A 23,141-nucleotide genomic window follows, 5' to 3' on the forward strand; every position below is an offset into this window, starting at 1 on the left:
CTCTGACGTGTGGGCCCAATGTGTGGGCCGTGCCGATTCAGCCACAACTAGAAGTGTGGGGCCATGGTGTCAGTTTCAGAGGCTGAGAAGTGAGAGGCCCAGGCCCAGCCGGTGGATCGGCGGCGGCGGCAATGAGCCCTGCACGCCGGCGGACAAGCCTCGATCGGCAGCCATGGGTTAAATCGAGGACTGCACGGCCGCTGACTGCACAAGAGCCTGTAGGACAGGATGGGATCGCCCATTCACCTACAGCCTTCACCTCGGTTCGTCCCCAACTCCTCTCCTCCCATATGTCCTCTGATCTCCCATTCGATTTTGCTTGCTCAATCTGCCTCGGGTTGAATTACAGTGTCGTGTAGTTCTTCTGACTGTATTTTATCAGAAATCAACACTTCAGTGCGATATTGGCAGATTGCAAACAGAACCCTAGCAAGTATAAACCATTTTATTTTGCCTAATCTGTTTTATTTTGCCGAACTCAGTAGTACAGTCAACAAGATAGATCGACAAGAACCCAACCAATAGATGCACATCTAGAACTAGTTGTATGCGCAAAATGTACACACAAAATCAGCACAGATGCCCCCAAACCACAACCACGGCTCTGATGGGACATTAGCATACCCCAAAACTGATGCAGAGCAACAGTCTGTCTTGCCATCACGGCTAGCCAACACAGGCTCACGCATATATGCCAATCCTGTTGGCAATTGATACAGTGCTTTTCTACTGGACGTTGGCTACTGCTGACAATGGATTTCATTGCTTGGCTTGAGGAAGTGAGCACATTTTCTGGATAGGCTAAAGTCCCCTCATTTCGTTCCTGAGATGGTGAGAACTGAGAAGATATGTGTCTGCCAAGGGATTTCCAATGCCGATCAAATATTTTTTTTGTGAACTCACAAAGGTCCACTTTGGAGGGCCGGTTCAAGGATTGCTCCTAGAGCCCTGCAGTCTTCTGTTCTCTTCCATGTACCATCTCTTCAATCTCTCTTGAGCAGTCACCACCTGCAAATTGGAATAAAAGAATAATTCAGTATATCGCGTAACCTTCTACCAGTCAATGTATTATCAATGAAGATCGCAAATAGCATAGCTAAGTACAGCACTAAGCAAACAGTGAGCCAAGATACCTGTTTTTCCCAGTCGGTCCTTAATGTTATGAACAGAAGCACAATAGTTTGGACCAGTGTTCCGAGCAGCATGCCAATCCAAATGCCCTACACAACAGAATACCGAGTGGAGTGAGGAACGCGACTTACAGCCAAGGTGCACCAGACACGTTAATGCCAGATTTCATAATCTTACCTTTACATGAAGTCCCACTACATAGCCTAGGACTCCTCCAAGGGGGACACCAATCAAGTAGTATGATGTAATGTTAACGTAGGCAACTACACTTTGCCAGCCAGCACCAACAGCGACACCTATAGATGATTAAGTAATATTTTTGTGTCAAATAAATATGAGGTACATTGCACTAATCTCTGTCATTCAGTAGAACCGAAAGCATACCTGATAGCACTGGTTGAACACTGTTTAACAATATGGAGAAGGCTAGCAGAGGTGAGAGGTCAGCAACAGCATCGGCCACTGCTCGACTCTCAGTAAATATGTAAGCAAGGTTTCCACGGAAGAAAAGGAAGAGCACAAATAACACAAATCCGATCAAGAAAGACGTGATGACGACATTGTATATCGCAAACTTGGCCCTTCTTGCACTTCCAGCTCCAAGCTCATTTGCCACTCGCACTCTAAAGATAGGTTGCATTAGCATCAAAATGGTAGAAAGTAGACATTAATGGATGATAGGCTAAAGAAGTAAAGATAAAGTAAGTACCCTGTTGCAGCCAAAAAGCCGATAGAAATCATCATCTCCCAACCGTTGATATTAAGGCTGCACATGTCACAAATAGATACCACACTGCTTAGTAATGCTAGCTGTTTGCGACCACAGAAGGGACATCATGCCAGTACAATGACAGGTAGCTAGTATTCTGGTAGTTGACACTAATTATGAGTGGAAAGACTAAAGTCTATGGAAGAAGTGTGAATAACAACAGCTACTAAGTGTAGTGTATATTACCATATTGAAAGGGCGTCAAGTGCAACCTCTGCATTCTTCATATACCCTGTGAGGAGCACCAATATGGTGTTGTACCACAATTCCAAACTGAAAAGGCCAAGCAGATCGATGAGTATGTATGTATTACATTCATATCAAAATCCTGATAAATTAATTAAAAAGAGGCATGTGCATTGTTACTGCTCTTATAGTTATCAGTGCTGTTTTTTTTTTCTGAGACTGCATTATGCATACTGAAGCATAAATATGCTGCTTACCAGAGCATGACACCAGAAGACAGCGAGAGCTTGATGATGGCACCGAGGTCAGTGAACGCAGCAGACGAGAACCCGGTCCATGTGAGAGGGCAACCCCCGAAGAAGACAAAGGCAAGCTGGCCAAACACGGGGATCCACATGGCGATGATCATGGAGCCCATGACCCCTGCCAGGCCGAGCTGGAACTTGACGGTCATGAGCCAGGAGAGGGCGAGGTGGAGGGCGAGGTTGAGCATGGCGAGATAGGTGATGATCATGTTCTTGCTCTGCGCCTGGAGGTACATCTGGAGCGTGAAGGACCAGACGTAGGAGAACATGATGGGGATGTACCAGAGGGAGATGGTGCCGGCGACGGCGGAGATCTTGGGGTCCTGGCCCAGGGCGACGAGCATGGGCTCGGTGAAGAGGTAGACGGGGAGCAGGACGACGGAGCAGACGAAGAGGATGATCCAGGAGCGCTGGAGGTAGATGCCGAGCATGTGGTACTGCTTGGCGCCGTAGGACTGGCCGCACAGCGTCTCCAGGGCGCTCGCCATGCCCAGCTGCAGTTCACGGTAGCTAACGTCCATCAAATGCATAGTTAATTCAAGCTTGCTTCTAGAGTGTTACTACTACATTGCATTGTCTGGCATATACAGATATCATGCATGCCATGTCTAGGTTAATTTTGTTGTTTTCAGCTGTTAATGGCTTTTGCAGGCTGTTTCCTTCTTGTTGGTGGGGTGACACTATGGTGATTGGGTGATGTGCGCGGCAGCAGCGTATGAGCAGAGATTGTACGTTGATATTGACAGCAATGAATGAACGTCTAGCAATCAACCAAATGGAGTCGTCCATGAATTTTCTACCATGACTTTGGGGCGCGATGTGTGTGGACAGCACAATCGATGATGCGTACTGGTTGGCGTCTTCGGTGGCGCATTTTCTTGGCTGAGGAAAGAACAGAGCAACTTGAAGGCGAACCCATTCAATGTGCTTCCCTCGTTTACACGGCACGTGAGAGGCTCCACCGAATGAATATACGGTGAAGTTGGTGTGGAACTTTACTTGAATTTAACTGTGGGCCCAGAATACAGATGAAGGTATTAATACTATGGTTGATGAAGCCATGAAGGACCACACCACAGTACTGTTAGATTGTTCAACCTTGACTAATACAACTACGGTAGATGATGCATGCATGTAAAAAAATAAAAATACTCCTCTCCTGGGTGTTTGTCACGTCAGTCTCATTGTGGCCAGTCCGCTTTTGTAAAGCAAAGTTCCTACTAGTAGAAAGTTTGGCTTGGTATTCTTTCTGGTCCTTGTCGATGCACTGTTATATATGAATGAATGGATGGAAAACAAGGGAGGCAAAAAGACTGAAACAGACGACTGGTGCCTTGGTTTAGACTAATTAGGCGGCTACGCATCCTGCTGCGAGTCGCTGTTTTACAGGGCACGCACCGGTTCTCTTCTTTCTAGTACCTATCCTTTATGTGTTGTGCAGTGTGCCCCTAGAAAATTAAATTAAAATGTGGTTTCTATCTAGTACTAGCGATGACAAGTGTAATTAAATGTTGATGGAGACGAAATCACTCATTAAAAGGAACACATACATGCATACATGCAAGATTAGTAGTACTACCATGCATATATATATATAATTAGAAGCAAGAAGATTAATTAGTACTAAATAGTAAATACCATACCAGGATGCCGTTGCTGAATCGCATGAGCACTGTCGAGACGAGGGCGTATGCGGCGAGCTCGGTGGCGCCGATGTGGCCGACGAAGGCCTGGCTGATGACGGTGAGGCCGAAGGAGGAGAAGCGGGTGAAGATGGAGGGCCCCGCCACCACCCACAGCTTCTTGTTCTCCTCCCACGCCCGCCGCCCCAGCGACGACCACTCATCATCTTGCTGCTCTTCCTCCTCCTGCTCCACCTTGCTCAAGCTTCTGCTGCCACCTCCATGGTGGTCGTCTGCCGCTCTGGGCTCGAGCAGGGGCACCTTGGCCTCCTCCTCCTCTTCTCCTCCCCTGCTGCTACCACTAGTGATCTTATTGCCGTTCTCCATGTTGGCTAGCTGCTTTGGTGGTGGTCTCTGGAACACGCTAGCTAAAAGGAATCCAATAAACACACCAGGAGAAGACTACTACTTACTATTATTAGGAGGGAGCCGGGATCTAAGAATGGATGCGGAGAGAGCAGGAGGCATCTATCTATACTATAGCAAGGGCAACAAGGGACGATGCTCTCGCTCTGCTGGTTAGTTTGCCCGGGAGGGGTAGCTGAGGTGGGAGCCGGCATGCCAATTGCCAATGCCATGCGGGAGTTAGCTGAGCTGAGGTGGGGACCGGCATGGACGAGATTGCCCTCCCTTGTTGCATGCATCTGTGTTGGTAAGGAGGGTATGGTGGGAATATATTCAATTAATTATGTTGACCAGCTGACGGACGGATTGTTGGGTGGGGTGGGTGTTGTGGCCACCAGCAGGCCAAGCATGCAATGCATTACACGGTGTGGAATTTGTGGAATGAAAGAAACACGGTGTGGAATGAAAGAAACAGGAGAATCTTTTAAGGAAAGGAGGCTGAACCTTTGGTGGTGTTGCAACTGATGAACTGATCAAGGAGGAGATAGGTTTGTGCCTTAGGGCGTGTGGAAAACCTTGTGTTCCTTAGTTATCTATGTTATTTTACTTGTGTTCCTCCTTAGTTTCAAGGTAGCTACGTGTTTTTTCTTGTGTGCTTGCTTTATTTGATTTTTTTTAGGGGGGCCGGGGGCAGTTAGCTGTGGATAATACCAGTAATAAATCGATCTGACGAATCTCCTCAATGAAAACGTGCTCAGGTCGCGAAAAAAATCGATCTGCCGGAGGCCGGAGGGGACAAGGCAAAGCCACGGTGCACATGTGTGTGGCCTGCGGCGCAGGCTGGGGCACGTAGCTTGTGCGTCTGGACGTCTGGTCCATCAGGCCTCCATCCATCCATCGGCGGCCGCGGCCATGCCGCGCCGTACGTTTGTCAATAAAAGCTATGTACAGCGACGGGTGCCAGCCGCAGCGGCGGTCTCTCCATCATCATTGCTCGGCTGTCTCTGTTTGGGAGGCCTCGTTTCGTTGCTCACCTCCTCAAGCGGGGCGGCTTCACCACGCCAAGCCCTCGCAAAATACTAGCGATGATGGGCAAAATGGCTTCGCTACGGGTGTGTTTAGTTGGTAAGAAAATTTGAATTTTAGTATTCAATTATGGACTAATTAGATTTAAAAGATTTATTTTATCCTAATCAGTCTAACTACGTAATTAATTATTTTTTTAACTCAATTTAATACTCTATCCATGTCAAAAGATTTGATGTAGGAAATTTTTTTGAACTAAACAGAGCCTACCCAAGCTCAGGGCCAACGGCTAAAGATTAGCCTCTTTTTAAAAATAAAGTTTAGCTTATCTTTACTCCTCATTAATGAATAATGATGGCTTCATTAACTGGTGGGGGGATAGCAGGTGTCTTTTTTATTTAACTTTGTGCATGATATATACGGTGTGTTTGGATTCTATAAAAAATTGGACAAAATTCACTGTAACAATTTTCAACCGAAGATTAAAAGGACTAAGTATGATCTAATTATAAAACTAATTACATAGACGGACGGAAAATCACAAGACGAATCTATTAAGCCTAACTAATCCGTCATTAGAGATTGTTTATTGTAGCATGACATTGTCCAGTCATTGTCGTGGTGCTGCAAACCACAGCCGGGTGGCGGAAGGCACCCGCCCTAGCCCAGAGGGTGTGTACTCGGGGGGTAGCTAGTCTTAGATCGATCTCACTCAAGAACACGATGAACACAGCAAGATTTAGAGTGGTTCGGGCCGCCGGAGCGTAATACCCTACGTCCACTGTGTGTTGTATTGCCTTCCCACCAGAGTGAGCAGGTTGCAAGAGCTTGAGTTAGTCTGAAGATCGTGGAGATCGTCCTGTGCACAGCGGGCACCTCCCTTTTATATCTCAAGGGGGTGCGTACACGGCTGTTGGATCCCCGACGGGTGGGTCCAACGATGCAATATAAAATAACAGAGTGTTCATACATTATGGCGTTGCAGGCAAAGGAGATCTCTCTCTTGGATTCCCTCGCCTGCTCCCGGAGCCCTCCGTCCATCATGTCTTGGCGCTGTCTTGTCGAGACGGAGCCCGACGCAGCTAGTAGCATCGCCTGTCATGTAGCTGAGCGGCTATGTAGGGAGCGGCGTAGGTGGCATGATGGAAAAGTGCCGGGCCGTCGTATCCATTTAACGCGGCAGACGGGCTCTGCGCGGGCGCGGCTCAGGCGGCTGCACTGTGCTCCTTGGTAATACGCGGCGCGCAGCGGGGCCTGACAAAAGGCTGTCTTGTGTACCGCGGCGGCAGAGCACGCCTTGTCCATCGCATTAAATGCGGTAGGTGGGCGAGTCTTCCTGCGGAAGACTCGCGCACAATCCCACGTCTCCGGGACACGTGGCGGCTCCGGACCCCTACACGGTGAGGGGAGTCCGGACGGGCGCAGGAGGTCCCGGACCCCTCTGGGGGTCCGAGGCCTCGGCGGTCAGCTCGGAGCTTCCCTTTTGTGTAGACACGTGGCGTCACCGGACCCATCCTCAGGCGGGGAACGGTCCGGGGCCGTTGGCCTGGTGAGGGAAAAACCTGGCCTGTGGGGCCTGGCTACTCCATCTTTCCCGCGCAGCTACGGGTAACTACGCGGGTCCTGCCTTGCTGCAGTAAGAGTGGGTATCCCTGTTACAGGGTACCGACAGTGGCCCCCGGGCCCACCTTGGGAGAGGTACGAACCCACAGGTGGGGCCACTTCTGCGATTTGGCTCTGTATAGCTTGAAGCTCCTTTCCGCAGGGGTCTTGACCGGCTTTGACCACCCATTGGGTTGGTTGCTGCTTCATCACGTCGCAACGGATTACTGACTATGGGCCCCACGATCAGTGGTTCACCTAGTCACACGCGCGACGTTCGGCATTGTTGCGGCCGGAGTAAACGGATCATTTACCACCGGCGCAGCTCCCGAAAAGCTCGGCCACGCCTGCGATTAATGCGCGCACGTCAGCTCGGCTTTCGCCTTGCTTCACGCGCGCGGGCGACGGTTCGGATCCCGCCTTCTCGCACCCTCGTTGATTACCCACCCTCCCTGACATGTGGGCCTGGGCCCCCACGTCATGGACTGGGCGGCTAACTCCGGGTGCGGGCGTCGCTTGAGTTCCGGCGACGGTTCCGGGGCGCGCCGGTTGAGTCAGGCTTTATAACGGGGCATACCGCATTCCACGGTTGCTTTCCCGCATTCGTCTTCTTCCTCCAGCCTTTGCGCCCCTTTGCCTCCGAGCTTTCCTCGCCCTTCTCTCCCCCTTACACAGGCTCCTTCCTCACCCACCAAGAGATGGCATCCCTTGTTCATCCCCGTCGCTTCCAGACCGAGGGAGAGCTGAACACAGTGCGCCGCCTGCTTGGGTGGAGTGCTCAGGAGACCGGCTGGGGGGTGCGAGCAGGCTCGGTTCCCCTTGGCAACCTCCGCGCCGGGGAGTTCGTGCTATTCACCTCGCATGTCTCCGCCGGCGTGGGACTGCCGATTTCTTCATTCTTGCTGCTGCTGCTGGAAGACTTCGGCCTCCAACTTCAGCATCTGACGCCGCACTCCCTCCTCCTGACGTCCATCTTCGTGCACCTATGCGAGATGTTCGTAGGAGTTCGGCCCTGCGTCATCCTCTTCCGCTAGTTCTTCATTCTGGTGAGGTCCGGAAGGAGCAGGGACGAAGTGGGAGGGTACTACTTCCAGATAAGGAGCGACCTGCCGACTCCTTACATTCCCGGCCTTGCTGGCGGAAGGTGGGAGGAGTGGCGCAGGGATTGGGTGATCGCCACCACCGAAGCCAACGAGCGCCTTGCCCTGCCGATCGCGGGGCCCGCCTTCGACAAAGCATCCTGGAGGGCCAAGCCGTCGCTTGCAGCCGGAGTTCGACTCCGTGCTGGACAAGATCAGGTCGCTGGCGGAGAGCGGCCTCACCTCATGGCACGTGCTCGGCGACTTCGTGAAGCGGCGGATCGCCCCCCTGAAGCAGCGGCCACGACCGGCGTGGAGCTTCACCGGCCTCAACGATTGCAGCAGGACCCACCGCGGGGAGGGAAGCGACCTGACCCAGGAGGCCTTGGAGGTCCTGGTGCGGAACGTGACGGGAGACACCTTCATCCCGGAGAACCTGATCCCCCCGCAGGGCATAGTCCCCCTCTGCGAGGACTCCGCGAGGGTGGCGGTGCTGGCAACCCTGCCGACTCTGGACGACGGGGGACTGGCCCCACGCCAGACCGGAGGCGACGCGAACCGCGGGCTCCGGATCCCTGGCACGTCCGGGGATCAGGCTACGCTGGGCGCTGCGGGGTCCGGCGTCACTACGAAGGGGAAACAGGCCGCGGCTAGCAGCGCGGCCGCGGCCGGCTCCAGCCGGGCTCAGAGCAGCTCCGGTGCGTCGTCGGGGGACGCAGGCCGGCGGAGGCTACTCCGGGGCGACGGGACCCTGGTCTCGGAGCCCGCCGCGAAGCGCCAGAGGTCTTCTGAGGGCGCAGGCCAAGGTAGCTCCCGGGCTGCCGGCCCCCACGGGTCCTCTGGCGCAACTGGACCACCACCATCGCCGCCGAGGAATTCATCGCGCCGGCAGCAAGAGCAGCAGCAGCAGGAGCAGCCGCAAGAGCAGCGGTAGCAGGCACGCGGACGGCAGCAGCAACAACAGGTGCGACCCCGGGTTGCGCCCATGCCGCAGCCGCAGGAACAGCAGCAACGGGTGCAGGCCCGGGTTGCGCCTGCATCGCAGCTGCACGGGCAACAACAGCAACAGCAACAGCAGCAGGCACAAGAGAAGAGGCCCGGGCTCCGGGGACGCTGGGTACCCGGTACTGCTGGGTTAGTGTCATCCTGCTCTCCTTGCCTGCGCCGGTGTTCTGTTTGTTTGTTTTTTGTTGATGGCTTTTCTGCTTTGCTACCAGGGCTTCCCGCCCCAGCGGTTCTTCTACCACCGTTGGCACATCAGCAGGTGCCCGGGCGGCGGCGACCTCGGCATCGACAGCGACGGTGGCAGCAGGTGCAGGACCCTCAGGTACGGCGTCCTGCTGCTTACTCCGTGGCACATGATGCGATGCTGACTGTCATGCCATTTCCAGACTCTGCAGTGCTCAGTGCAGCAGCGGCGGCGGCGGTGGCGCCGGTGCTGGATGCAGCCGCACCCGACACGGTGGTGGAGGTGCCAGTGCAGGGCGCAGCCGCTCCTGACGCATCGGTGGAGGGGGCACCCGATGCGGCCGCGTCCGCCACGGCGGCAGCGGGAGTGCCGGAGTTAGGCTCTGCCGCGCCCGACTCGGCGGCAGCGGGGGCGCCGGAGCTGGGCCCAGCCGTGCCCGACTCGGCGGCAGCGGGGGCGCCAGAGCTGGGTCCGGCTGCACCCGACTCGGCGGCAGCGGGGGCGCCGGAGCTGGGTCCGGCCGCGCCCGACTCGGCAGCAGCGGGGGCGCCGAAGCTGGGTCCGACCGCGCCCGACTCGGCAGCAGCGGGGGCGCCAGAGCTGGGCTCGGCCGCTCCCGACTCGGCGGCATCGGGGGCGCCGGAGCTGAGCTCGGCCGCTCCCGACTCGGCAGCAGCGGGGGCGCCGGAGCTGGGCTCGGCCGCTCCCGACTCGGCAGCAGCGGGGGCGCCGGAGCTGGGCTCGGCCGCTCCCGACTCGGCGGCATCGGGGGCGCCGGAGCTGAGCTCGGCCGCTCCCGACTCGGCAGCAGCGGGGGCGCCGGAGCTGGGTCCGGCCGCGCCCGACTCGGCGGCGGCGGAGGCGCCGGAGACAAGTGTCGCAGCGGAAGCCCCTACCTCCAGCTCCGGTCCTGTTGCGGAGGAAGAGTTGGAGGTGGTGTTTGGCAGACGGCTCCTGCAGCTCCAATCCCCGGAGGAGGATGCGACTCCGCTTCCTCAGGTGCTGTTGCGAGTTCGGCGGTCGATCGAGGAGGCAACCTCCTCTGCCGAGGCGGCCTTCCGGCGGGAGTGGTCTGCACTGGAGAGCGAGCGCCAGCGTCTCTCCGACTGGCACACCCGCCTAGAAGCGCACACGAAGGCAGAAGCCTCCCGCGCTGCGGAAGCTCGGTCGAAGCTCAAGTCGGACCAAGAGGCCTACCGAGCCAGCCTTAAGAAGGTGTTTGACCGAGAGCTCGCAGTGTCGAACCGGGAGAAATCCTTGGCGCAGCGGGAGCAGGACTTCACCCTGGAGGTTGTTGGCTTCGCTGCTCAGCGGTCCGACCTCGAGGCTCACCTCGCAGTTCAACAGTCCGAGCTGGAGACTCGCAGCGAGGACCTCGAGTTCCGGAGGCAGGAGCTCGACGTCTTCTCTGCGACTCTGCAGGGATGGCGCGAGCAACTGCAGGAGAGAGCCAGTCAGCTGGCTGCCGACGAGGCGGATCTGGAGGAGGGCCGGAAGTCCCTCGCCAAGCGGGAGGCCCACGCCACCGGCATAGAGAAGGAGCTCGGGCGCCAGCGAGAGTCGCTCAAGAAGCTGAAGGCATATGCGGAGCAGAAGGAGGCCAAGCTGGAGGAGCGGTCCCGCGAGCTCGAGGAGAGATCCCGCGAGCTCGAGGAGAGGTCCCGCGAGGTGGAGGTGGCCAAGGCGGCCTTGGACACCCGGGTGCAGGAGGCTGTCCGGGAGGCGGTCCAGAAGCACCAGGAAGACCAGCGCGCTGGAGCCCAGCAGATCGCTGACTGGGCGGCCGAAGCGAGCCTCGCACTGGTGCCATTTGGAATGAGCCCGATCCAGGTGGCGGAGCCGCCAGCTTCGATAGCTGACGCCCTCCCAGTGTTGAGCTCTGCTTCGGATAGGCTCCAGCGCCTGGGGCCGGTCCTTACTGGACAGCTTGAAACCGAGGGCCGCGAGCTGATCCGGATGGTGGCGGAGCACATCCTGACCTGCCTCCGGAGCCACGACCCGGCCATCTCGCTGGCGCCCGTGGTCGATGGCCCTGTAGCAGAGACGGAGGCCGCCGCTCGGGACAGCGTGCGGGAGGTCGTTGACTTCATCGCCGCCTACTTCAAGCGAGAGCCTGCGGACCCTTAGGCTGGGGATTGTATCTTTTTTCCTTTTGCATTATGTAACAAACATTGTATTAGTTGAAAGTTTTTGAAATAGAAGAAACTTCAACTTAGCTGTTTGTCGGTTGTTGATTTGCGGTATGCGGCACCCCTGGACAGTATTAAATTGTCCAGTCATGATCCAATTAGGCTTAAAAGATTCGTCTTGCAATTACACCCGGGGGTTATGTAATAAGTTTTGTGTTATTCACATTTAATTTAATACTCCTAATTAGTGGTCAAACGTTCGAAGTTACTGTAGTTGTTGCAAAAATTTTGCGATCTAAACACACCGGCCCTATGTACAAATATAATGTGGATGCTCTTGCTGCTACTGCTACGGTAGATTAGAGGATTCAACTATGTATACAAGCATATATACTTACATGAAAGTAAGGTGGACATCAACAGCAGAGCAGGTAGCCCATGAATGCGTTTTGTAGGGGGGGCATGCGCTTCCATGGACACTCATCTTCTATCCATCACCCACCCAGATGCATGCCATTCTTGCAATTAGCTACCACTCCTATCCAGCAGATTTATTTATCTATTTATTTGGCCGACGCCAGCATGCACACGCGCAGCAGCAACAAGTTAGCGATGGAACAACGAGTGGAGCAGAGCAAGACGCGCGTGCACGCTCGGCCCATGCATTCTTATTAATTGGGTCATCTCTGAAAATATATAGTTCAGAGGCTGCTTCCATCCACGTACGATATCTGAATCTTAATTATCGGATCGGAGACAATTATATTACCCTTGTTAATTACATGATGATGCACGTTGATTCGATCATATGCTGATGCAGGCAGCTAGCTGTCATTTCGGCGACAGGGAGGAGAAACCGAGTACCTCCCCTCTTTCTCCGGCGACCTTTACGGCGCTGAGAGGAGGGGAGGAGGGGAATCGACCGCCGCTGTGAATACTAGTCTAGATAGATTTAGATCTAGGTGTAGTTTAGGTTTGCTGGCCGTTGGTGTCGGCGACGGAGCTTTGGATCCGGGAGCGGCGGCGGTGGCGCGGCTCTTTCTCCTTTTGCTTTTTGTGGTTGCAGCGGAGTGGATCTCGTTTTCGGGCGGCGTCGACGGGTGGCAACGGCGGCGGCGGCGCGGATTTTGTCCTCCGGGGCTCTTTCCCGTCTAGTCGGCGCTCCGCTCCAGCGCCGGTGGCGAGCCTTGGGAGGGGTGTTCAGGAGCTCGTGGCGGGTGGCTCGTCGGCAGGTGAGCCCGCTGGCCTTTTGCTTGGTGGAGACAGAGCAAGCTATGGGCTTTGTGGATGATGGGTGGCCGGATCTGGCTCGGCTTCCCCTCGGCGGCGGTGGTCGTCGATGGCGAGCGCAGTTCCGGGAGCTGCAGAGGTCGGGGCGTGTCCTCGGTCGATGGGCAACAGCCGACGGCGACTTCTACTGCGACTCCTTCAAAAACAAGGGTGCGATGGGGCCTAGGCAGCTCACGGTGAAGCTCGGCTTCTTCCTCGACGGCGATAGCTGGCGATGACGAGGTCGGCTGCAGGGGATTCATGAAGGTTCCAGGGGCTTCTTTACAATTTCTTCTTTGGTTAGGGTCCTTTGTGAAATTTGGCTGTATCAGCTTCCTCTGTATCCTTTACGTACGTCTCTGTATGCGTACGAGTACTTGTACGTGAGGAATGTTGAGTACTCTATCCTGCTTGTGATGAGTGAATTGTCAACCGTGCGGTGTGATCGTGCGCTTGGTCTTTGGATTGCAGGTACACGGGCGTCGAGTGTCGACGGGGAGCTGACATGGAGGTGCTGTGGCCGATGGACCGTGCGGTGGACGGCGGTGAAGGGCAGCCGGGACCGGAGCTCGGACCGGGCGGCAGCTGTGGCGTCCACTCCTGGATCGAGGGCGCAAGCGGCGACGGAAGGCGGGTTTCTTGGTTTGCGCCACAAAACCAAGGAGGCGGACGGCGGTTGAAGACGCCAAGTCGTGGAGGCACGGGCGTCGGTCTCGGGACTGACGGAGGCGACGGGCGTCGACGGCATCTAGGGCCTCGCTGCGGGCGAGGTGGTGACGGGCGTCGGGCGGCGTCTAGGGCCGTCAGAAGGCCGAGGCGGGAACGGCGTCTAGGGCCACGGCGTGGAGGCGGGAATCTTCCCGCGCGTGTGGTTTTGGCGGTTTTCTCAAAACCGGCCACCTACCCGGGTTTCGCGGACCCTTCAAAACCGCGGACTGGATCTTCATCAAGACGGCGGCATCGCGGAGAAGACTTCGTTTCGAAGAAAGAACCTCGGCCGTCGGATGAGATCATGTACAGGGGGTGCTGCAGGCCAACCGGTCTGACCGGTCCCTGGCACCGGTCTGACCGGTCTAACACACCGGTCTGACCGGTCCAGCGCACCGGTCTGACCGGTCCCGCGGGTATAAATACACCTTCACTTGTGTTAGGTTTATTGCGGCTTTTGTAATCTGTTTGTGGACTCTCTGTTTCTCCAGGCCGCCGCCCCTGTGTTCTCCTCCCCCTGTTTCTCTGTTTTGAGTTGATTTTGTCCATGGATTGTTGAAACCTTGTAAGGGATTTGATTGGGAAAGGAGGCCCTATCCTCCTCGTGCCCTCTGGGCTTTTGATTTGATTCAATCCCCTGGTTTTGTGCCTTGTGCAATGGATTTTTGATTTCGTTCTTGGCATACTTGATTGAGAGGAGGCTACGAGTTCTTAGCTGTGATTCCCATGCATCTAGCCCTGTCCTACTCCCTCTGGAATCACGAGCTCTTTCGAATTCGAGTTCTTGAGTTTTAGAGAAAACTCCAACCCTTTTGATCTCCTCTCGAATTCTCAAGAATCGTTGATCTTTAGGACGAGATCTTTTGGGGATATGTTCACGGGGTAGGGGCGAAGCAATCCCCCAAGTTTCATCGATTTTCGTGGTCGTTTGATCGAGATTTCCCGTTTGAATCCAAGTTTTCGGGGTTTTCTGGGTGCCACCGGTCAGACCGGTAGGCACGACCGGTCAGACCGGTCCAGCGCACCGGTCAGACCGGTATAGCGCACCGGTCAGACCGGTCCAGGCAGACCAGTTCTGCAGTTTTTTCGGTTTTACTTCCGATTTGCTTCGTAGGTTCGCTCGCTCGTTCGAGACCTTTTGTATTGGTTTACCTTTTCAATAGCTATACCAAAACTTGGTCAGAACGCTTGAGGGTTTGGGAGATTTTGGGATATAGGCCGACGATTTGAATTTCGAAGAAATTTTGATCGGCTCCCATTCACCCCCCCTCTGGTCGCCGGCTTCGGTCCCACAATTGGTATCAGAGCTTGGTTGAGGTTTTCAGTACCTTAACCGGTTCGAAAACCACTCGGCGACCATGGCGAGTCTTGGTAAGATCCCGGTGTTTTCTGGCGAGGACTATGCCTACTGGAAGGTTCGAATGAGAGCCTTCCTGCAGAGCATGGGAGCCGAGGTCTGGGAGATTACCAAGAACCAGCTTTACGAGGTGCTGGTTGTTCGGACCACGCCTCTTCAGGTGACCCAGCACGAGGCTAACGCCAAGGCCGTCAATGCCTTGTTCGCTGGCGTTTCTCGTGCGGAGTTCTCACGCGTCCAGGGTTTTCAGGAAGCCCACAAGATTTGGACGTGCCTTGAGAACTACCACGAGGGTACACCTCAGGTAAAGGCCAGACTGTTCGAGACTCACCGGCATGAATACGAGAACTTCACACAGGAGCCGGGTGAGAGCATTGACCTGATGTTCAGTCGTTTTCAGTCGATTGTGAACAAGGTCAATGCGAACAGATCTGCTGGTGCCCTTGAGTACACAGAGCACGAGAAGGCCCTCAAGTTGCTTTACGCACTTGATCGCTCTGTGTGGGATCTCAAGGTGAACACGATCATTGAGTCTGCAGGCTATGAGACTCTGACCGTGAATGAGCTTTTCAGCAAGCTCAAGGCCACGGAGGTGGATAACCAGACACGAGCCAAGCTCAATGGTGCCCCTCCTTCCAAGAGCGTCGCTCTTGTGACTGGCCCAGGTGGATCGAGCTCTAACGCTAACTCTGCTCTTGGCTTTTCTCTTGCCTCTTTGCCTTCTGTTTCAGATGAGCAGCTGGAGACGCTGGGCGACGACGACTTGTGCCTTCTCATCAGCAAGTTCCAGCGCGTCTACCACAACAGGCAGAGGAAGAAGAACCCCGGGTGCTACAACTGCGGCGATCTAAACCACTTCATCGCCGATTGCCCCAAGAAGTCCGGCGGTGGCCAGAACAACTCATTCGACTACTACCGCCACCGCGACCGCGACGAGGGAGGCTCCAACAAGGAGCGTCGGCGCCACAAGCACCGCAGTCGTGACCGGGGAGGATGCTTCGACAAGGAGTCGCTCAAGAAGCGCTTCCAGTACAAGGCCAAGAAGCGGGAGAAGGCCTTCCTGGCGCAGCTCAGCGACCTCGACAAGAGCTCCGACACCGACCGCTCTTCTTCACCGACCTCCGACGACGACAACAAGAAGAAGAAGAAGCGGGACAAGGAAGCCACCGGCTTCATCGGCCTTTGCTTGGCGGCCGGTCGGCGCAAGAGCTTCTGCACCATGGCGGGCGAAGCCAATGGTGCTAGTGCGTCTTCGGGTGGACATGCTACACCGACGCACTCCGGCTCTTCTCCTGGATCCGAGAGCGATTCAGAGGTAAACTCCACGATCGACCTGCTTGATACAGAGGTTAGGGAGTTGTACGCCGCTCTCGACAACCAGAAGAGGCTGCTTAAGGAAGCAGCTAGAGAGCGTAGAAAGCTTAGGGCTGAGCTGGCTTGTGCTAGGGAGAAGTCTAGTGAGGATGAGTGCGCTGGCTGCATATCTCACATGAATGATCTTGTTGCTCTCCGGGCCAAGCATGATGAGAACGTCGCGGACTTAGATGTTGCTAAGATTTTGCTTGCTGACGTTTCTCATGAGCTCGCTAAGGCCAAGCATGAACTAGAACTGGTTAAGGATGCTCCTATTGTTAGTGATGTGCTTGAATGCGAGGAGTGTCCTATCTTTAAGTCCGATCTAGCTTCGTTGCAGTCCAAGTTTGCTACTGTTGTGTGCGAGCTAGAGGAGATGAAGTCTAGGCCAGTTTTGCTTGGTGCTTGTAAGCTTTGTCCCACGCTTAGGTCGGAGCTAGAGGAGAAGAACGCTTTGATCAAGTCTTTTGGAAAGACTAAGGTCTTAGAGTCTAGCCCACCTATTGACTGCTCTGTTTGCCCTGGTTTGATTGCTGATTTAGATAGTCTTGCGGTAGAGAAAGTAAACTTGGAGAATGAGAATACCTATCTTAGGGCGATTCTGAGTTGGGTTTCTAGCAGTGAGCCGCAGTTGGGCATGATGATTAAGCAGTTCAAGCGTGGTGATGGGTTTGGGGTCGGTTACACATACACGAAGTCAGACTTTGACAGGTTGTATGGTAAGATCGGCAAGGCTGCTGGTAACACTGCTAGTACGAGCACGCAGCCCTTGCTTGTTGACCCCGCGGATGGTGTGCTTAAAGAACCACCGAAAGCACCTCCGCAGAAGCAGGTTTGGGTTCCAAAGCCCAATGAGCTGAGGAAATCCCTCGACACGCTCCCTGCTGCCACAGCCCAGGTTGCCCAGAAGAAGAGGGCTGCTCCTCCCCGTCCGCAGGCTAGGCCTCCACCTCCCAAGCGTGAGGTGAGGTACCACTGCGACTTCTGTGATAGGGAAGGTCACCTGGAGGAGTTTTGCTTCAGGAGGAAGCAGGCTGTGAGGAGAGAGCAGGAGAGACGGAACGCGGACATGTACTCTGCTCGGGTGCATGGTCCTTCTCGGCGTGGTGATAGGCGAGATGCTAGGGCGCGCCGTGTAGGTGGAGGTCAGGGAGACGGTGGTGGTTACTGTGCTCCAGCAGGTGGTCGCTTTGCCGGCAGTGCTCCTGGTCATTTTCAGTACGGCTATGGACCACGAGACCGGGGCTTTGGAGGAGGTTTTGAGGCTCCACGCTTTCCTCGCGGTGGTGTTCGTCAGTCACGCGGTAGACGGGACAGGGGATACGTTTTGTCTGGTTTTGCTAACCCTTCTGTAGAGCAAATGGCTCGACACTGGTTTGCTTCTCACTTTGCTAACCCCAGTGTTGAGACATTTGCTCACCCTTTGTCTCACTACTGATGTGCAGGTCGGAGGCTTGGAGAACAGGTGGATCATGGACTCCGGTTGTTCGCGCCACATGACCGGAAATGACAAATGGTTCTCCAGCCTCACCCCGATGCGCTCAAAGGAGTACATTGTGTTCGGGGATAATGGAAGAGGAAAGGTACGTGGACTTGGCGCTGTTCGAGTTTCTGATCGCTTTACCCTGAGAGAAGTTGCTTTGGTTTCGAATCTTGGTTTTAATTTGCTCTCTGTTTCGCAACTTCTTGATGAGGGGTTTGAGGTTCGCTTCAAGGAGGGCTGTTCGCGTGTTTTGGATTCCAGGGGAGATTTGGTTTGCCGGATTACACCTCGCGATCGAGTTTTCTTGGTTGGCTTCTCTGGAACTCCTTTTGGCCCTTCTCATTGCTTGATGGCTGGTTCTTCTTCTGATTTGTGGAGGTGGCATAGGAGACTAGGACATTTGAGCTTCGATTTGTTGTCGAGACTGAGCTCACTTGGCCTGATCCGAGGATTGCCCAAATTGAAGTTTGAGAAGAACCTTGTTTGCCATCTGTGTCGCCACGGGAAAATGATTGCTGCTTCTCATCCGCCTGTTAATCAGGTGATGACTTCTCACCCTGGAGAGTTGCTACACATGGACACTGTTGGTCCTTCCAGGGTGATGTCTGTTGGTGGGAAGTGGTACGTGCTTGTGATTGTGGACGACTTTTCTCGCTATTCTTGGGTCTTTTTCATGAGAACCAAGGATGAGGCTTTCGAGTTTGTTCGAGACTTGATCTTGAGATTGAAAAACGAGCTACCCCAGGCCATGCGAGCGATCCGCTCTGACAATGGCACAGAATTCAAAAACGCTCGTTTTGATGTCTTTTGCAGTGATCAAGGGCTTGAACACCAGTATTCTTCTCCCTACACTCCACAGCAGAATGGAGTTGTAGAGCGGAAGAATCGGACGCTGGTTGAGATGACGAGGACGATGCTCGATGAGCATAGGACTCCTCGCAAATACTGGGCTGAGGCGGTTAACACCGCTTGTTACGTGTCCAACCGTATTTTCTTGCGTGCTTTCATGCACAGGACTTCTTATGAGTTGCGGTTTGGACGCCAGCCCCATGTTAACCATCTCAGAGTTTTCGGTTGCCGGTGCTTTGTGCTGAAAGATGGAAATCTTGATAAGTTTGAGTCTCGCTCTTCTGACGGTGTCTTTCTCGGTTATGCTTCTCACTCTAGAGCGTACCGTGTGCTGATTATTGATACTAACATCGTCAGAGAGACTTGTGAAGTCACTTTCGACGAGACTGCACCGTGCAATTCTTCTGTCTTTGAAGTTGCAGGAGATGATGAGCTCGGCACCTCCATCTTTGAAGATGAGGAGGAAGAAGCTGCAGATGGCGAGGCTGAGGCTACCACGCGTGCTGTGGACCCGGCTATCTCTGCTACGAGCTCGGACGATGACGACGGCCCCGATCCGACTACGTCTACTTCATGGGGGCTGTTCGAGGAGGTGACTCAGGCTTCACCAGCTGCACCTGAGGAGGCACTAGCTTTGGTTGAGGAGGAGGCGACTTCGACACGGGAAGCACCGCGACACATTCAGCGCCGCCATCCACCTCAACAGATGCTAGGTGATCTCAACGAGCGAGTCACCAGGTCCAAGGTAACAAGTATCGCTGGCTTTGCTCACTCAGCGTTTGTTGCCTCTTTTGAGCCCAAAGATATTGGACACGCTCTTTCTGATTCTAATTGGGTCAATGCCATGCATGAGGAACTTGAAAATTTTGAAAGAAACCAAGTTTGGGTTTTAGTCGAGCCTCCACCTGCTTGTAATCCCATCGGAACGAAGTGGGTTTTCAAAAACAAGCAGGGTGAGGATGGTTTGGTTGTTCGAAACAAGGCTCGTCTTGTTGCCCAGGGGTTTTGCCAAAAAGAGGGTATTGATTTTGAGGAAACCTTTGCTCCTGTTGCTCGTTTGGAAGCTATTCGAATCTTTCTTGCATTTGCTGCTTCCAAGGGTTTTAAAGTTTTCCAAATGGATGTTAAATCCGCCTTCTTGAATGGTTTTATCGAAGAAGAGGTTTATGTGAAGCAACCCCCTGGTTTCGAAAATCCCAAGTTTCCAAACCGTGTTTATAAACTTCAGAAAACTCTTTACGGTTTGAAACAGGCACCTAGAGCTTGGTATGATAGATTGAAAACCTTTTTGCTGGCTCAGGGCTTTAAAATGGGATGTGTTGATAAAACTTTGTTCCTCATGCGATCCGGCACTGATTTTCTTTTAGTTCAGATATACATGGATGATATTATCTTTGGTGGCTCTTCTCACGCTCTTGTGTCCAAGTTTTCTGAGCAGATGTCCAGGGAGTTCGAGATGAGCATGATGGGTGAGTTGTAGTTCTTCCTCGGGCTGCAGATCAAGCAAACTCCTCAGGGCACTTTTGTCCATCAAGCCAAGTACACTAGAGACTTGCTGCGGAAGTTCGACATGAGCGACTTGTCTCCTCAGCTGACTCCGATCAGTACATCTATGGCGCTTGATGAGGACTTGGACGGCGAGGCGGTGGACCAGAAGGAGTACAGGAGCATGATCGGCTCTCTCCTGTACCTGACGGCGACGCGACCGGACATCCAGTTCGGCGTCTGCCTCTGCGCGCGGTATCAGGCTTCTCCGCGCACCTCCCACAGGCAGGTGGTGAAACGCATCTTCAGGTATCTGAAATTCACCCCTGAATTTGGTCTTTGGTATTCTGCGGATTCTTCTCTGGTTTTGGTGGGCTTTTCTGATGCCGATTTCGGTGGGTGTCGGTTGGATCGCAAGTCGACATCCGGCACTTGTCAATTTCTCGGTACATCTTTGGTGTCTTGGTCCTCTCGCAAGCAGGCTAGCGTAGCCCTTTCTTCCACAGAAGCTGAGTATGTTGCCGCTGCTAGCTGCTGCTCCCAGATACTTTGGATGAAACAAACCTTGCAGGATTATGGCTTGAGTTTCGGTAGGGTTCCCATCTTTGTAGACAACATGTCAGCCATTAGCATTGCAAAGAACCCTGTCCTACACTCCAGAACCAAGCACATAGACATCCGATTCCATTTCCTGCGAGACAACCATGAGAGAGGACACATAGACTTGATCCATGTCCCTTCTGAGAGGCAAACTGCAGATATCCTCACCAAACCGCTAGAGCAGGACACCTTTGCTCGCTTGCGAGGGGAGCTTGGGGTTTGTTACCCCTTTTGATCGCTGACTTTTGTTTTGGTTAGCTTGGTAGGTCTTTGTTTTGCTTCTCTTTGTTTTCTAGGTTTGGTAGTTGCATTGTGCATATGCATTGTACATGTTTGCATCTTGCATTGTCTCACTTGCACTAGCATTCTTGAATACATTGCTATGATCTTCTAGTGCCTGCTAGTGTGAGTTGATAAACTTGATCATGTATAGCTTGCTCCATTGTGTATATGACATCATCTGAGTTAAGCTATTTTTATTTGAAAATCTGAAAACATGATCACCCTGTCTTGGCTACTAGCATGTTAGGGCGTGTTGATGTGCTTTGCTATCTTATTCATGCTAGTGTGGCTTTTCGTTCAGCTATTCATACTTGAAATGATCTAAATCTGATAAAATTGCTTGAACTATTCTTGAAATGGATTGAAAAGATCCAGGTGGGATTGTGTAAGGATCACCGGGGTGTCCGACCCTAGAGGGGGAGGGGTGAATAGGGTCGCTAATCGCTTTTCTATCCTAGGGCTCAATCTAATTGCATAAGATAAACCTAACACGTCCTACACATGCTAGTTATGACTAAGGTTTATCTATGCTACCCTCTACTTACCCAAAAGACTTGCAACCTATAGCCAATCCTAATCAAACTAACTAGGAAAGTAAAGGTAAGCAAGAAAGAGTAAATGCGGAAACGTAATGCGGTAAGTAAAGCGGTAAGGGAGAGGATATGCAAACTCCCGTGAAGACACCAAGACACACGATTTAACGTGGTTCGGTTAGGACACCAAAGTCCCTCCCTACGTCCACGACCACTTGCTCACAAAGAACAAGTGGGATGCCGAGTCTCTTCGCTTGATCACCGTCTTGCCACGCCTCCAAGGCTCCCGACAAGCAAAGGCTAACTGACGCCAAGTCACAAAGACGAGGTCACCACCACCGTCTATCTCGAAGCGTCACCACGGCACCGTCTTCACTATCTTGGAGCTTTAACACCAAGTAGGGGCCTCCTTCCCCGCACAAAGTGTCGTTGCCACTCCACACCAAGTCGGAGGGTCACACGACGAGTACACAAGTTGCTTGCCGCAGCAAGACTTTCTCTCAAGAACTAAGCCTAAACAAGCACTAAGCACTCTCACAAGTGTGCTTAAGCCTATATGATGTACAATGAAGCTCTACGGTGGTTGGAGATGATCTTTAGCTCTTGTATACTTCCTTGAACTCCAGCACTCTCAAATGACCCGGCCTTGGGGGTATATATAGGCAGCACAAGCAAATATAGCCGTTGGAGAAAAGCTGCTAGAAAACTGCGTAACGCCGGTTAATCCGACGTACCCCAAAAGCCATCATCGGTTTAACCGGTGTATGTAAACTGCTACGTGAAAAACTAGCCGTTAGCAATTAACCGGTGTATCGCCGGTTTAACCGATGCAATCAACCGGTGTATGTAAAATTAGCGTCGGTTTAACCGGTGATTGTAACTTCTTCACGTTCCTCCAAAAACCACCTCTCTGGACAACTGAACCGATGCAATTGACCGATGCATCGTCGGTTCAACCGGTGTATGTATTTTCATCGGTCTTCATTTGGCAATGCACCGACGTATGCATTTTCTTCAACGTCGGTTAATCCGGTGAGTGTATCTTCAGTTTCCAGCTTCTGGACAATTACACCGGCGTGTGTCTTTTCCTTAACGTCGGTTCAACCGGTGTATTGAGGAATGTTGAGTACTCTATCCTGCTTGTGATGAGTGAATTATCAACCGTGCGGTGTGATCGTGCGCTTGGTCTTTGGATTGCAGGTACACGGGCGTCGAGTGTCGACGGGGAGCTGCCGTGGAGGTGCTGTGGCTGATGGACCGTGCGGTGGACGGCGGTGAAGGGCAGCCGGGACCGGAGCTCGGACCGAGCGGCAGCTGTGGCGTCCACTCCTGGATCGAGGGCGCAAGTGGCGACGGAAGGCGGGTTTCTTGGTTTGCGCCACAAAACCAAGGAGGCGGACGGCGGTTGAAGACGCCAAGTCGTGGAGGCACGGGCGTCGGTCTCGGGACTGACGGAGGCGACGGGCGTCGACGGCGTCTAGGGCCTCGCTGCGGGCGAGGAGGTGACGGGCATCGGGCAGCGTCTAGGGCCGTCAGAAGGCCGAGGCGGGAACGGCGTCTAGGGCCACGGCGTGGAGGCGGGAATCTTCCCGCGCGTGAGGTTTTGGCGGTTTTCTCAAAACCGGCCACCTACCCGGGTTTCGCGGACCCTTCAAAACCGCGGACTGGATCTTCATCAAGACGGCGGCATCGCGGAGAAGACTTCGTTTCGAAGAAAGAACCTCGGCCGTCGGATGAGATCATGTACAGGGGGTGCTGCAGGCCAACTGGTCTGACCGG

The 23,141-nt window shown here is 53.8% G+C and overlaps 1 protein-coding gene and 1 long non-coding RNA gene across 2 annotated transcripts; one reads left to right on the top strand and one right to left on the bottom strand.

The window, feature by feature from the left end:
- Positions 1-129: 129 nt before the first annotated feature.
- LOC120696601 lies at positions 130-3,712 on the top strand. Its single transcript, XR_005684246.1, has 2 exons — positions 130-263; positions 3,043-3,712. It is a non-coding gene; the product is annotated as an uncharacterized LOC120696601 (long non-coding RNA).
- On the bottom strand, positions 435-4,613 carry LOC120696596 (protein DETOXIFICATION 21-like). The gene is made up of 8 exons (XM_039979555.1): positions 4,035-4,613; positions 2,344-2,885; positions 2,087-2,173; positions 1,841-1,897; positions 1,516-1,754; positions 1,309-1,427; positions 1,134-1,220; positions 435-1,008 (listed from the first exon to the last, which is right to left on the bottom strand). The coding sequence occupies exons 1-8, from the start codon at positions 4,398-4,400 to the stop codon at positions 928-930; spliced, it is 1,578 nt and encodes a 525-aa protein (XP_039835489.1). The 5' UTR covers positions 4,401-4,613; the 3' UTR covers positions 435-927.
- Positions 4,614-23,141: the final 18,528 nt, after the last annotated feature.

Source organism: Panicum virgatum, chromosome 3K, assembly GCF_016808335.1.
Source record: "Panicum virgatum strain AP13 chromosome 3K, P.virgatum_v5, whole genome shotgun sequence".
NCBI classification, from domain to species: Eukaryota; Viridiplantae; Streptophyta; class Magnoliopsida; order Poales; family Poaceae; genus Panicum; species Panicum virgatum.